The 15,483-nt window shown below is 42.8% G+C and overlaps 1 protein-coding gene across 6 annotated transcripts in view; it reads left to right on the forward strand.

The window, feature by feature from the left end:
- CADM1 (cell adhesion molecule 1) overlaps positions 1-15,483 on the forward strand; it is a 319,835-nt gene that overhangs the window by 275,062 nt on the left and 29,290 nt on the right. For 3 of the 6 annotated variants that reach the window (XM_057749939.1, XM_057749936.1, XM_057749937.1), the window contains exons 6-8: positions 5,326-5,425; positions 8,486-8,658; positions 13,113-13,196. In XM_057749939.1, the coding sequence (XP_057605922.1) occupies positions 5,326-5,425; positions 8,486-8,658; positions 13,113-13,196 (357 nt within the window). Of the gene's footprint in view, positions 1-5,325; positions 5,426-8,485; positions 8,659-11,438; positions 11,799-13,112; positions 13,197-15,483 lie in introns of those variants that run through there. The other 3 variants (XM_057749938.1, XM_057749941.1, XM_057749942.1) reach the window with 2 other exon arrangements.

Raw genomic sequence — 15,483 nt, forward strand, 5'->3', positions numbered from 1 at the left:
CCCGCTGGCTCCTATTGGAGCATTTTCAGTTTGGGCTGCCCTATTCTAATGGATGCTCAAATAAACACTTGAAAATATTCATGTGCCTTGTCTGTCTTATAACAGGGCTTAGATGGATTCATGGTCTGCTTGTTTTTGTTTTGTTTTTGTTTAACCAGTAGCAGAGCTAGAAGTTCATGCCCCAGCGTTTCCCCACTTGCTCATTCATTCATTCACTTGGTAAATACGTACTGAATGCCTACTGTATACCCAGCACTGACACTGTTCTAGGCACCAGGGATACAAAAAAACAAAAACTTTTTTTGTTACAGAGCTAACGTTCTTGTGCAGAAAATCTCACCATGAAGATCTTCTCCCCCAGTGTTCCCTTTCAAATTTTGGAGATTTCTCAGAGATATGGAAGGGTGCCACGTGGCTGTGTGTGCACCCCACTTCAGAGGCACTGGAAACTACTCTGCCACAACATCGCAGAATAAAATTTGATTCTGTTGGGTAAACAGTAATTTCAATATCCACAAAACTACTCACAAGTTACACCAAGAGGAAATTGCATTTTACTGTGTAATGTGGCACATGCTCTTCGGTCCCACATCCGTCCCCCCAGGTTTGACTCATCCCACTCATCGCAGCTCAGCCCTCCTCAAGAAGCACAGCTTAAGTGCTCCGATTCATACAACAGATGTAACAGCAGGAGGTCCTTCACCTTGCAAACCAACAAAATAAATGGCAGTGAAAATTATTCATGAATGTATTATGACAATGGAAAGCAAACCTTTTGCAAGATGTTCTCTTTAACTCCTCTTAGAGCTCGCTGTGACTCTGTTCTCTCACCAGCCCCAACCACCTCACGTTACTAGACATCGTCCTCCTTCAGAGCAAAGCTGGCCTCTCCCAACAGCTTAGGCAGCCATGTTATAGGGGTTGATTCTTGCTTTGAGCTCAGGCAGCCCCTGATACTCACCAAATCTCAGGTTCATCTTGGCATTGTCGGATTCCTCCAAACTGCGGTAATCCCCCGTGACTAACAAAGACCCTTCAGTCAGCGCTTCCCCCCCTGAACGCACAGCCACTGACCCAAACCATCCTCCCAGCCAGTCTGATCCATCTGGGCCCACACTGCCCTTGAGTTCTCCCAGGTTGGCCCGAAACAATGAACGCTTGGTCCGCAGGCATCCAGCCTCATTCTGATGGGTGTTTCAGAATGTTGGATGAAATCTAAGTGAGGAACACGAAGAGCCTGCAGGAGCAGATTTGTACTCGGGTTCCTTGGCCTGCTTGCAGTCAGCACATTAATGAACATTTGAGGCCCACGTCCCCTGATTTAGAAAATCTCAGGCAAGGCAAGTGTGCGGAGCCCCTAGGCGAACGGGTCTCCTGCAGCGGTGTCAGGGCGCCTCCCCTCTTATCTCAGCAATGCTGCTCTCTGGTACATGGGAAGGATGATATCCCAGGCAAAAGGAAACCACAGTGTACTCTTTTTAAAGAAGAAATTTTAAAGACTTAATATGTTAGTGTGGTAATCTAGAGAGAAGGAGACTGTGACTTTTCATTTACATAGGAAAGTGAAATACAGGTTCCAGAGTCTTGAGTTTCATCTTCTGAAAAGATCATAGAATATGGTGCAAGGTCAGACTGGCATGAAATCAATTGTAATCTGCCAGCAAGCCGTTCTAACCTCTTTAAGAGTTTCCTTTTATATATATTTTTCCCTTTATAGAGAGAGCAAAGTCCATTTAAAGAAAGTCTCATCAAATAAGAATAGCTTTCTAATATGATTTTTTAATTGGCTGCTACTATAGTGTGACCCACAGTCTCCCGATATTTAACCCTCTGTGTGACTTTGACCAGGAGACAAATTTTGCCTGCTATCGCAGTCTTGCTAAATGTCTTTTATGGGGTTTTTTTAAAAATTACAGTGTATTATGAAAACCTCAGATCCCTTTCGACCTAACTGATTAGCTGTTGGTGGTTCCATCTCTGTAATTGTAATGTCCTGTGAGTGCACAGACCTGACTATCTTTCTTATTGTTATATAGCAATTCCATTTTATAATGACATCAAGCCATTCTGAGCAATACATTTCTGGACAGTTACTGCGCTTGGGCAGAAAGTGTCTTCTGGCTTTTAGCCTTGTGCCTCCCAACACCAACCGAGGCGTAAAGTGATCACCCAGAGAATGTAGTGGGCCTCACCTCAGTACTTAAAAGTAAATCTTGGAGTCTGGTTCTGTTTCAGAAAAGTTTCCGTGGGTTATAACATTTGATTTATGAACATAATTAAAATATAAATGATGAGCTCTTCGCCATTCAATCAACCATCTGGATTGTTCAGCATCTGGACATACTCGTGTAGTGGTCAGGATCTTCCTGGGAACACGGAACATCCCTGGGTTCTAGAGGTGCCAGTGGAGTCCCAGGGTTTCTATTCCACCTGTTGAGAAGGCTCAAGTTCCTCTTTCAGGGCAAAGTAGGTGGAATCAAATCTATTGTTTAAGTTTCCTTCACCCAGAGATGGATCTTGGCATGTAGACCCTCTATTTGGCTCCTAGGCTGGGCGTGAAGATAGCTCAGCTGCCCACGGTCGAATAATATGCCTATAAATACTCCATGTGTCAACAGAGGAGGACATTTTTCTGTATAATACAAGCAAGATTCATGTTTACCTTTTCAGCCAGCTATTAAGGTAACTGTGGCAGCTGTACCCATAAGTAGATGGTAGATGTTTCTCCAGAAACCGAAAGAGTAAATTGGGAAAATCAGTTATAAAAATTGAAGGTCTACTTCCTATGGCTTAGTATATGATTTTTTTAAACATAAATTCCAGGTATAGCAAGACCTTAGCTTGTTCTTCCTAATTTATGTGAGTAATTGACAACTAGTAAATAGCCATTAGGAACATAAGAAGCATTTAACTAAAACTCAGTGGTACTGAAAAGGCAGGGTGGAGAGATTTTCAACACCATCTTTATTATTAATGGAAGTTGAGCATGTAAAAACCCTTAGTGCACTGTGCTGAAAAAATATACTCTCTCTGTTTGCTTGTAAATTACACAAAGGAGAAAAAAGGACAAAAAAGCTTTCCACATTGGCCAGCAAGCATTCTGCTTCTCCTTAATTAATGGGCCGAAGTCAGCAGTGCATGGAAAATGTAGACCTTCCGTGGATCAGAGATTAACCTATAAGCAAATGTTACATTTCAGCCCAAATTTGGGGCTTTTAAATTTAGCCTTCCTCAGAATGGTTCCTGGGTAAGGATGGCAGAGGTTCCCTAACCCGGGAGAACTCCGCAAGAGCTGCTGTGCCTGAGTATGAACTGTAAGGGAGCTGGTATTTTGTTGTCTGTGTTTTCAGTGGCATAACCGTCTCCCATTTTTATTTGGGGGGGGGGGGTATCACGTGGATTGTTTTTGTTGTTTTTTTTTTAAATAAATTTTACTAACTAGTTCTGTATTCACAGGTATTATACCACCAAAAATAATAGACCCGCATGTATCACCCAGTGGTTGTATTTAGCCTATGGTATTGTCTGTAGCTCTCAAAGGAGGGTGCCTAGGAGCTCATGTCCAGCTGCCAGTGCACATTCAAGGTCATCCTGTTTATCCTTTATGAGTATTTCTGCCTTTCTTTAATGACTACCTTCCCCACCCATCAGTATCTGGAAACCTCTATGGCATTTTCCTCTTAAACATTTCCTTTGCCAACAAGTCCAAGAATAGAATTGTGTTACTTGCAGGGGTCGGCTGGAGCTTGGGGTCCCATTAACTTTTGTTCTCTGGCAAGTGACTTAGCTCCTCAGAAAGCATTACCAATTCAGAGTGCAGTGCACGCCGATGTACAAGAAGCCTCTCTTAAAAGGTTTTGAATGCCATGTGGTTTTCAGAGACAGAAAGATCCAGTGCTAGGAACAAGACTGTAAAAACACATCTGGAAAACAGCCATCCCTAGAGAGGACTTCATGCAGCTTGTTTGGCTGAGTGCAGGTTGAGACGGTTGAGTTGCCATATTTCTCTTTGCTCCCTGATTCCATAGGGTGAATGATAATGAGCGATCCACTGCTTGTAAAAGGCCAAGGGGCTGTTGTTTGGGTGGTGTGATTGTCCGAGAAAGTAAAGTTATGGAAATGGTTTTGACCTTTCAGCCAACTGATGTCTTGCCTTCTCACTTTATTACCTCTTGGGTACATTTCCAAAAATATACATTTACAAAGCCACAAAATTAAATGAAAAAAACTAATTTAGGGATTAATAGCTTGTTAGTTCAGCATAGGGTAAAAAAACCCTCCCAATTCCACTCAGGTTTTATTTGTAAATGTATTTGTGTGTGTGTCTAAATTAATCCCAACCCCTCCACCTTCTGCCCCATTCCCTGTACCTCCTAACATTCTTCTCTCATTCCCACACCCCCACAAACTCACAAACACAGTTTTTAAATAGCTAGTGGAAATAAGGATACCTACATCATTCAAGTATTCACTTAGGCTTAGAAATACATCACTTAGGAATACCTAAGTACTTCACTGCATTAGGAAGCTACACTGTATACTTGGTTTTAATTATGGATTGCCATTGGGAAATGTGGTTTTGAATCTGAAATCCCTCCAAACATACATTTCATGGGGCTGTCTCTCATTATGTTATCTCTATGACCTTGGACGACCTACATCATTCTCTAGGTACCAACGTTCTCATCCCTAAAACTGGGCTTTTTCCACCACCAATTATGGTTCCGCTGATAGTATACTCCCAATAACTGTCCGTTTCCTTCCTTCTAATATGTTTACATTGAGACATCATAGCATTTCATTAGGGGCTACTGAAACTGCCCAGTTCTTTATTCTTACAGCTGAGTGGAATTCAGGAGTTTTGCCTTTCCCATGGAAAGAGCATGGAAGAGGCAAGCTTATTAATATGCAGTGTCACAACATATTGTCACATAGTAATATATGATCTATGATAAAATGTATCAATTCTGAGCACCACAAATATCTGTGGCTTCACCTCAGCATGAAGGCAAATGAGTTTCCTTTAGCTTGAGTGAGTCTGGAGATAAACTTCAGTGTAACAAAATGTATTTCACAGGAAATGTTTGATGTGGCACAGTTGGCTTATGAATCTCTTATCTATTTGTGGTTCACTCCTTAGAGTTATTAGTCAATTTAATTTGAGCAAATGCCAGGATTACTCACTAATTAGAAGGATGTTACTGAAGGCATAAGGATGGGGAGCCGGTGAGTGCTGGTAGTATGGGGTTTGTGACAACACACAAGTCTGCTTCTGCCTGATGATATCATTTGCTAAACATTAAACTTTGTGTTGTTGTCACACAGATAAGCCTCAAGTGCATATTCAGATGACTTATCCTCTACAAGGCCTAACCCGGGAAGGGGACGCGCTTGAGTTAACATGCGAAGCCATCGGGAAGCCCCAGTAAGTTCTGAAGGCCAAGGCTGGCAGAGGGTCGTGAGCAGTAAATGTCACAACACAAAGACGTGCATTCACAACGCATTGGCCTGTCACCTGTCTCCTGCTGTAAAGGATGGAAGATTTTTCAGGAACTAAAAGAATATTCAGTGAAAAGGGGAATAAATATCTGTGGTTCTTAAGGTTGAGGATGGGGAGAAAAGTGAAATGCCAGCTCAGATTGAAATCTCAGCTAATTCTATTTTATTATCATCAACATGATTGTCAGAACTATTTTCTCTCACCCACGTAAAATAATCCTAATAAATTTTTAGTGTGCCCACAATCTAATGATATATCTGCTACCTTCTGTGTTAATGTCTAAGCTGCTGGAAAGATGGTTTTCAGACTTAAATTAAGCTGCTGTTTAGAGCCAACTGTAGGCAAATGAATTTGCCTTACTTTTCATTTGGCCTCTTCCCTCAAGGAAAAGTGACTCCTAGAAATATTTTTGTTAGTAGGGAATGGTTCAGGGATTTTTCTCAAGGTATGTGTATATATATATATACAGACTACTGCATAAGGGAAAGGAACTGACTTACACTCATATTTTATTGAAAAGTGTAAAAAATGCTACTGCACTTGCTTCTGCTAAACGAATGAAAGTGAATTAGAGAAACTACATATATCATTCCATTTCATTTGGGGAGGAGGAGGAATCCTTTCACCTTTCTACTAGAGTGAAGATTGTTTTTCACTGTTTTGGAGTAAAAAAACAATCCCTTTCACCTGGAACAACAGGTCAGTGTGGGGATGGGGAGCACTCAGGTTTTTACTGGTGCCCAACAAAAAACAGCATTGAGCTCCCTCTGCTGTCCCCTCGCTATGACGTTTTCCCCCTCTCAGAGTTTTGCTAACCAGCATCTTTATCAGGGTTTTCATACAAGGACCTCAGAGCATCTTCACAAAGCTTCCCCCAAATCTCTGGAAAGAATTCTCCCCATGACAGCTAAGCGATGATCTCTGCGAGACCAGAGAGCCGGGGAGGGGAGGGCTGGCTGCTGCGGGCTCTCTTCCCATGTCAGCCCTCCATATTTTGTGCATCCTTCTCCAGCGGCGAGGATTTGCTTGTCTCTCTACTCACTGGGGTTGTAAAGGTGACCTTTAGGAAGGAGGAGGTGGTCTTGCTTCTGCTCTGCTTTTCCTCGGGTGTTTCAAAGTTATTTGGTTTTAAGTGCCTTCCGGCTTTACTACAGCAGTCATCTTCTCCTTTGAACACTGCAAAAGGTTCAGCTCTTTCTTTGTGTAAATTGTTTGAATTAGGCCCCAGTTAGCGGCTTACCTTCCCTCCAAAACAATCCAGGGGCGAAAAACATAAATTCTCCCAGGCCTCTTGGCACTTGCAGGACCAGCTGCATTAACCACGTTTACAGAATCCCGCTTGCTAACCTATATTTTGTTTCTGTATTTTTTTCCCCTGAAGACGGTACTGTGTTCAATCGGATGTGCCACGGGGACAGTAAATGACATGTTTCCTTCGGGACATGGATGCCAGAGCGGGTATTTGCTTGCTCTTCTCCCGTCGGCCCGGGCACGTGGGTGTCTGAGCAAGCGCGCGTTGGCTGCTAGCCCTTCTCGCGTGTCACCTATTTATTTTCTCAAGAAATTGCATACAATAAAAACGGTGATTTAACTTGCCCACTGACGGTTTCAGCGGTCAGGCAGCGGGACAGGAGGTCTGATAGCCGGGCAGACCCGTTCGCCATCTCCTGCGAGCAGCACAGATGCGGGGCTCCGTTTTAAATCACTGACTGGGTTGTGATGACAAACCCATGTGTAATTAAAGAAAAACTGTGACTTCACATCCCATTGGAAAACCCGAATGCTACTTGACGGGGCTATCTCGAGTGTCCGTTCGTTATGAAGCAACGGGTCTTTGGTCCTGATGCTGCCCCTAGAAGTCGTGCAGGAAGTGAAAGGAAGCTACTTCTGTGCTTGCACCTCTGTGGCCCTGCCTTGACAATGGAAGTTTTCAGGCCCAGTCCTAGATGTGGCCTTGATTTCATAGGGGATTAAGGGAGCCCCCTTGAAAGTTTATAAATTCAGTGAGTTTGAAAGAGACTCTGTGTGTGTTTGTGTGCAATTTGGGCTCTGGAGCATCTTGTGAAATTTGCTTTTTCCCGATGGATACAAATGTGGTCTTTAAATCACAAAAATAAACTCCCCTCTGATGAGCAAGTGCTGTAGAACCCCAGGAGTCCATGTGGAGGTACTTTCACTCCACAGCCATTGAACTGGGAGCCTGTTCCTTGAGCTGGGAACCTACAGACTCACACACAGGGGAAGGGGAACCGTGTGAGGGCCTTGGAGAGCCGGGAAGACAGGCATTTTGCCAAGGAACACATAGATAAGGTGGATTAGAGCCTCGGAAGGTGCAGTGGGGCCTTGGGTTGACAGAGAGTGGGTTATGGTAGGGGATAAGGGGACAGGAAGTGATTGTATATTTCCAGAATGAGAAGAGTTGATTTTTTTTTCAAATAACCAAGGCCAAAGAGAGCACTATTCAGCTGTAAAAGTCCATTCCTTTCCGCAAAACTCAAAATCCACTTAAATATCAACAACTTTCTAAGTCAGCATCTCGGTGTGTTAGTAACCATGAGATTCATGCAGGCGTGTGTATCACTAGCCCAGGATTTGATTTTTTCCCCCTAGTTAATGAGATGATTAACAATGGGTGGTGAGCTCTGTCCTGTCTGAATTGGTGTGAAACCACACAGCAGGGCATAAAAATAGGGCACATGGGTTTATTTGCTCATTTGTTGAAGATGAATTGGAAATAATGAGACTCCTGCTTGCGGTCTGTTGAAAGTTTTTCAACACCTGATAATCTTTTTTTAAAAATTGTATTCCAAACAGATTTGTGGCACCTTCACAGCTGTAATTCTGTGAACTTAAAATATCTCCAGTAGGTCCCCTTTAATTGTGTCACCTTGCATGGGATTCATTTACCGCATGGGTGAGAAGTTTGATGCAGACATCTTGGTGGGAAATCATAATGCAACCTGTCTCTCTCCCTTCCCTCTGCAGGCCTGTGATGGTAACTTGGGTGAGAGTGGATGATGAAATGCCTCAACACGCCGTGCTTTCGGGGCCCAACCTGTTCATCAATAACCTAAACAAAACAGATAATGGTACATACCGCTGTGAGGCTTCAAACATAGTGGGGAAAGCGCATTCGGATTATATGCTGTATGTATACGGTACGTGGGAAGATGAAGCCCTCTTCCATTTGACTCGTTTACTTTGTAGCTGCTGCTTGTGATTCACTCCTAGAGCTCTTGGTCAAGTTGAAAACCAAAAAAACCAGTTTGTTTCCTTCAAGAATTGAAGAAGCCTGGCCCCGAGGTGGACCGCATTGCCTCCACTAGGAGGACAGAGACTTTTCTTCCCCGCTTCTAATCGTGGGGGTTTCCCACTAGATCACAGGCTCTGGCCATGCTGAGTAGGAGAGCTGTGTCCTCAGGCACAAGCTATGGAGATTATGTGAGAAATAATGACTGCGAAATTCAGCCTTACCAATTAATGGCTTTGCAGCTCAGAAAGTCTATTCCCAGTGGTATTTTCCGATGGTACCTGGGCTAGCCTTTCTCCTGCTTTGATGAGCAGAACTATCCTATTTTCAGCATGAAGCTATTACATTCCAGGTGTTGCCAGCCAGTAAATACTTGGGGGAAAAAATAGAAGGTCCTCGGTAGCTCTGTTAACCACCTATAGCTACTGCTTTAGACACAAATGGTTTTTTTTGTGTGTGTGTCTGTTTTCTTAATATCTTTTTTGCAGGATTATTAAAGCACATGATCATGAATTTCACTTTCTAGTCAACAAATACTTATTGTGCACCTGCTTGTACCAGCCATTTCAAACTTATTTCCCATTTATAGCTTATGGTCAATTTTGTGTCTGGTGCATATTCTCTATTTAGTTGAGGAGTGCACTGCCTGTCTAGTCTTATGATGACAAATCGAGTCTCTTCTGTCCAATTGAATCTCTCATTTAGCTTTACACCAGGAAAAATAGTCATGAGCTGACATGGCACAGAATGAGTAACCATAGGCATGACAATTCCAGTATCTTGTAAATATATGAATACGTGTATGCCTTTCTCTCTTCATGTGAGCCGTGTAAGTAATCCAAGTGTAAGTGTATGTGAATATACACAGAAATCTACATACGGGATACTTACACCGTAACCTCTTAGAACCTGGCCACTTCCCTTATGAAGAAAGTAGGAGTAGCAATCTTTTTGATGAAATAGAAGCGTGCTTTACCTCATATATACATGGATATTAAAAAATAATCCTTATCCTGTACCTGAATTTTGTTTTCCTTAGCATAATGCAGAGTTAAAGGCTCATGTCTGATCACTTTATATGTAGACTTCTGAGGTGTGTTTTCTTTGCACACTGCCCATGTTCTCTGTGGTCTACACATAACAGCATTAATTCTCCCCAGTAGTGAAGATCAGAGTGAAGGGAACGGCTCTCTGTGTAGGTGCGAGGAGGTGCCAAGTGCCCCGTTTTCAGACGTCCCCACTTTTGCTTCTACATCCCTCCCACTCTCTTAACATCAGGGTTTGAGCCTCATGGGAGGCCCTAACCTTGCTGTCATCCAGGTTTACAGACCCTCATTCAGCTCTTTTTAAAAACGGCAGATTATAAAAAGCAGGGACAAATTCCTTGGTTCAGAAGGTTAAGTTATCTGGAAAAACAAGTTTGATTTATTGTACCCAGTGTTCCAGCATCTCAAGATGAGAAACGTTTTGTGGAGTTGATAGACAGGTAGACTCGAAGAATTTCGGATCCTAGCGCTGGCTGGCCCTTTTTTGAGGGCTTGCTCACTTCGTTTCATGCACCAGGATGACAGTTTTACACGCACGATCACCTCTAATCTCCACAGTAACACGGCGGGGTAAGCATCAGCATCATCCCATTTTACAGATGATAAAAGGAAGCTTAGACGGGTCACATAAGTTACTAAATATGCTTCAGAGCCACGAGACTTTGACTCCAAAGTCTACAGTGAAATGTGTGTCTTTCTTTGTACTTCTTCTCTCTGCTTCCCAGTAGAACAGTTCCCTCCAATGCAAGATTGTTCTTTGGGAATGAACCCGCTGGGCCAGAGTGCAGTATCTGAAAGCCAGGAAACAGAGACCCACCCCTTTAGGCAAGCACATCTACATCCACATATCTCCCCAACCCGTGAAGGTGCAATTTGCCTGATCTAAGAATTGCTAGATCCACAATATGCTACCTCCCTCCCTTAACCTGTACTAGCAGTAATGCTTGGAATGGCAGGCTGGAATACTCACCCGAGGTGTTGCTGGTCTAGTCATAAAATATTCCAAGAATTCGAGAAGGTGGTGAGTAGCTTTTCTTTTCAAAGCCAATTTATTGTCGTACTACAGTAACTTTCAACGTTCTTTATGAACTCAGAGTTAACGTGCCTTTAAAATGTTTAATTCTCTGGAAGTAACTTCTATACTTGGAGAATCTATCTGGTTAGCGCCTGAGCCCCAATTGGTTTTGTTCTTTTAGCCTTTATGTGTCAAACACAGCTTATTAGTTCCAGCTCTGTATTTTCTTGAATAGTGACCTCACATTGCTCTTATCACTAGAAATGATCTAAGCATTATACCTGGTAACAGAATCGAATTCATTTAGGTCACTTGAGCCACATGTGAAGGACAAGTTACCCCAGTAGTGATGAAAATAATTGAAAGTGTGTGATTTTCACAAAATGAAAGGGACTAGTGACCTTTTTTCTGAAGTCTCTGCCCTCGTTAGTCTCTGTTCCATTCCTTGTTCGTAATCGTAATTTCAAACCACCTTCAGGTGCACTTTGATTGTATTGTGGACATCACACATTTTGTGCCAATACTTTTAGAAATAGGGACAGAAATAGCATGATAGCATATCAGGGGAGGTCTCCCAGTTACAGATGTTCCTTTTCAGTGATAAATATTGTCCTTGAATCAGAACAGAGAAGGCACGTCTCTGGGTGCAGCTGAGTTGGGGCGTGGAGAGAGCAGGATGTCTTCTGGGACCAGTGCCCCCTGCTCACCTGCATCCCCAGCTGCACCTGTCCCTGCAGCTGCACCTGCCGCAGGATGTAGTGCACCCAGTGGTCTACCAGGTCACAAAATGCTTGCCCACCTGTGGCTTCCGTAAGAAACTATCCAAGAAGCAAGACTGAACGTGCTGCCTGTTCTTCTTCTAAAAAGGTAGTTTGAAATGATTAATTTAACCATTTCTACTTCTTGGAGGAGAATGAGATTTTTTTGTAATGGATTCCTTTATGCACTCGTGTGTGAGGCTGCTTTCAACAGTAATTTGAACTGCTGGCATCCCCAACTTAAACAGTCTCCCCTAAAACAGATTTGCTGTTGAGTCTTCCCTGTCAAATTCGTACATTTGTATATGTGTGAGAGAAGTTTGTGAGGAAAATTAAAACCTCCAATTACTGATCAATGGTAGGAATCTTTTAAGCAGACCTTGTAATCAAACACCAAGATCATGTTTTCGTAAACTTCCGGGAAGTTGCGCCAAACCCAAAAAAGGTACAGTATATAATTAAAGTTTGGATGTATTAATTAGACAATCTGAGAGCTCACTTGGAGATAAAAGGACACCAGATGTGTCAGGGAGAAAAAGTTGACGGGCTTTAGATAAAATTTAAAATCAAAAGCCTTCGAATCATCTTATGCTCTATTATAGCAGAATGAATGCTTAGTTCAAAGTCTTGCTGACAATTTAACACATTCAGTTTGATCATTTGGGCTGAGAATTTTTTTCTCTTTCATATTTGCCTTCCCTTTTCCCCCAAATAATTTTTGAGATGATAGAAGAATATACAGTGTATCAAACACCTGACAGAGGATTCCCTATCGGATTGCTGGCTTTGAGGGTCGAGCCTTGTTTATATTTACTTCTCTTGTTTACAAGACGGAAACCTTCTTCGGTTTTATCATTGTCACCCACGTAGGTCAGGGCTTGAGCAAAGGCAATGAACTCATTAATATTTATAAGTTGTAAAATTTATTGACTTTTAAAAAATAAAATCTCAGTAAAATCTCATATGCCTGGAACTTGATATTTAGTGGTGACATTCTCTCTTCTTTGTATTTATTACAAGTATAGAAGTAGTTTTACTTCCTGCTGGGATGTATTGATGGAGAATAATGAAGTTAACAGTCAGAGAGCAAGAGGCAGGCGCACACTCTTCCTTGGCCGATAGGAGCCCTTTAGATAGAGCAGCGCCATCTCCTCCTTTCTCCCACCGGTAAAAGCATAAAATGAAATGACAACCATTGTACCCTCTCGGGGGCTCTGAGTTGGTCTAACCTCACCCTTTGAAATTGGATGGGGGTGGGGCATGTCATATGTTTTGGTTTTTCCTCCCTTTTCTGCTTCTCATCTCCTCATCCCTAGTTCACTTCATTAATACAAATCTCTTTTCTTCTTTTCTTAGCACTTCCACATAAGGCTTTGGGATATAATTATAAGACATAAATCTTTGGGGGGAGGGGAGCTTTGGGTTTTAAAGGGGGAAGTCATCAAACAAACATCTCAGTGTCTTCATGCCTTTGTTTTGTCATTACTGATCATTGTTTTGTTCAGCATCGTGGGCTTGATTTTCCTTTTTTTTTTTTATCCAGATCCCCCCACAACTATCCCTCCTCCCACAACAACCACCACCACCACCACCACCACCACCACCACCATCCTTACCATCATCGCAGGTATGGTACCTTCATTACCATTGAAAATGTCCTGAATGTATATTGTCTTTCTGGTATGTATGAAAAGAAGCCTAAAAGGTCCCTTTACATCCTTGGAATTGAATTATTCCTTTATTTCGGAACTTGAAAGACATTAGATACTGTGTCCTCAGGTTGAATCTTAAGGACCTCAGAAAAATCCTTAACATCCAAGCATTTAACAGTAGATCCGATATTTTGCAAAATTCTTTTTTAAGCATCACCACGCAAAGCAAAACGCTAGGGAAAATGGCAGCCTGGCTCTTAGAGAACCCACGGATAGCTTGCCCTCAGCCACAGTTGACGAAATGGTAAGTATCCTGGCTTTAGATCTTCTCCTTCCCTCAGTTTCATCTTAATCCACGTGAAGGAAAATACACACCCTTTAACATGCCCATGCGGGCCATGTTCCTGCATTCATCCTCCTTCCTGCCCCAGCGAGTGCCTGCCGACCGTGTGTCACCTGGGGAGTCACTGTCTTTTCCACACTGGGCACTTGAGTGCCCCGTACCGCCCTCTGTTAAACGTTGGAGGAGTGGGGGTGGCAGCCACAGTGGTTGTCAGTCTGTGGTTTAAGCTCTTTGGACTGTCTGAAACTCTTATTCAAAATGAGTTTCACTATCTCCTATTTCTGACTCTCACCAAGGGAGGAGGTGTGCCCTCCAGCCCCTTCTGGGTCCCCAGAGGCTCTCAATGCTTGATGTTGCTTGTCTGGGAGGCTTGGAGTTTTCTCCGCCAGCCGGGGTGGGAAAGGTTATGGCCGCGCCACATCGACTAGACATGCAGGATTCCCTTAGGTAAGGCCTTGACCACCTGCTATCTACAGGTACCTGCCCCAGAAACTCGGAAAAGTAATTATTCTATGAAAAGAAATCTCTTTAAAAAATAACTTTTCCGCTCCATCCTGTTATCTGACGAGACTGCACGATCTCTCTGAGCGGTGTGCCCTAGTGTACATTCCTATCACTGGGCTTCTTTAAAAACACTGAATATTTTCCTTATCCTTATCCTCTTTACCACCCTAGTTATGGCAGCCATCCTTAACTTGACTTTCTGGAGACATTTTCAGTTTTCACAGGAGTCGGTGAGATAGACATGATGAGAATTCTAAGTGTTCAGTGAAAGCGGAGGCCTCGTCAGTTTATGAACTGTAACAATAGATTGTCTAATTTCAGTTTTCTTCACCTTTCTAACCATTACAGTGGAATAAAGAACTTTTAAATAAGCCACTAGTGAGGATGGCTCTGAATGGTGTTTATGAAAATATCAGTGCCTGCACTTGACAACCTTCTGAAAATCCATCAATTGGTTTCTGTGTCTCACTCTAAACTCTGTTCCATCCAGGCTGCTTCCTAAATTCTCATCTGTGTGCATTTCCCGTTTAGCTTTTTGTTAGTTTCTTCTGCTTCTTAGGTAAACTCGGTTTGTTAGTAGAGCGAATAGTCTCCTCCCACTTGCTGTATCGCTAATAAGCACAGCAAAGATGCTCCTTCCTGACTCTGATTTCCAGAGCAACCATACCAACAACTTTCCATGCTACGAACCGGGTGTTTACCTTTCATGATTTCTTACCTCTTATCCGGGTAGTAAACCAATTAAGCTTGAGCTCCCATTCCCGGGTTTTCATAAAGTTTCCTGTGAACGGCCCTTTGGATGTCAGTGTAAATTACATCACCCCATTCGCCACTGCCCTGCATGTGTGAACCCATAAAGAAAACCCTTCTGTGGTCTGTTTTGTCTTTGCACAAGCTGCCCGGGTATGAGCCAGCCTAGATTACCTCTCCTTGCAGAAGATTCCATCTAGGTAGCTAGTCAGGTTTACATTTTAAGGCAGTCAAGGCCTTTATTCATTCAGCATGAACAGCACATTTCTCTTTAATATGGAACAGCACTTTTCACTTGTGGCTGGCCTCTCACGAGCTTAGGCCTTTTTTTTTTTTTTTTTTTTTTTCTAGAAGACCTTTCTTAACACTCCCTGAACTCCTCCCCACTCACCATCAATCTCAGCAGCTCAGCAGAGGCACTGCAGTTCATAGCTCCTAATCCTTCACTCCAGACTAAAGCTAATCTCACATCTTCAAACAGCTACAACTCACTGTTATCACAGTTCCGTCGGCTGAGCCTCCATTTAAGAGGAAATTTTAAAAACAAACCATGCTGTATTTCTGTCCACATCACAGTACCTTTATAGGGACTTGTCTGCTCCTCTTTCTCTCTTCCTGGCCTCTTTGCTCAAGGTAATGTAAGATGATCTCATAGGCGCACTTTG

This window comes from Hippopotamus amphibius, chromosome 9 (genome assembly GCF_030028045.1).
Source record: "Hippopotamus amphibius kiboko isolate mHipAmp2 chromosome 9, mHipAmp2.hap2, whole genome shotgun sequence".
Lineage (NCBI taxonomy): Eukaryota > Metazoa > Chordata > Mammalia > Artiodactyla > Hippopotamidae > Hippopotamus > Hippopotamus amphibius.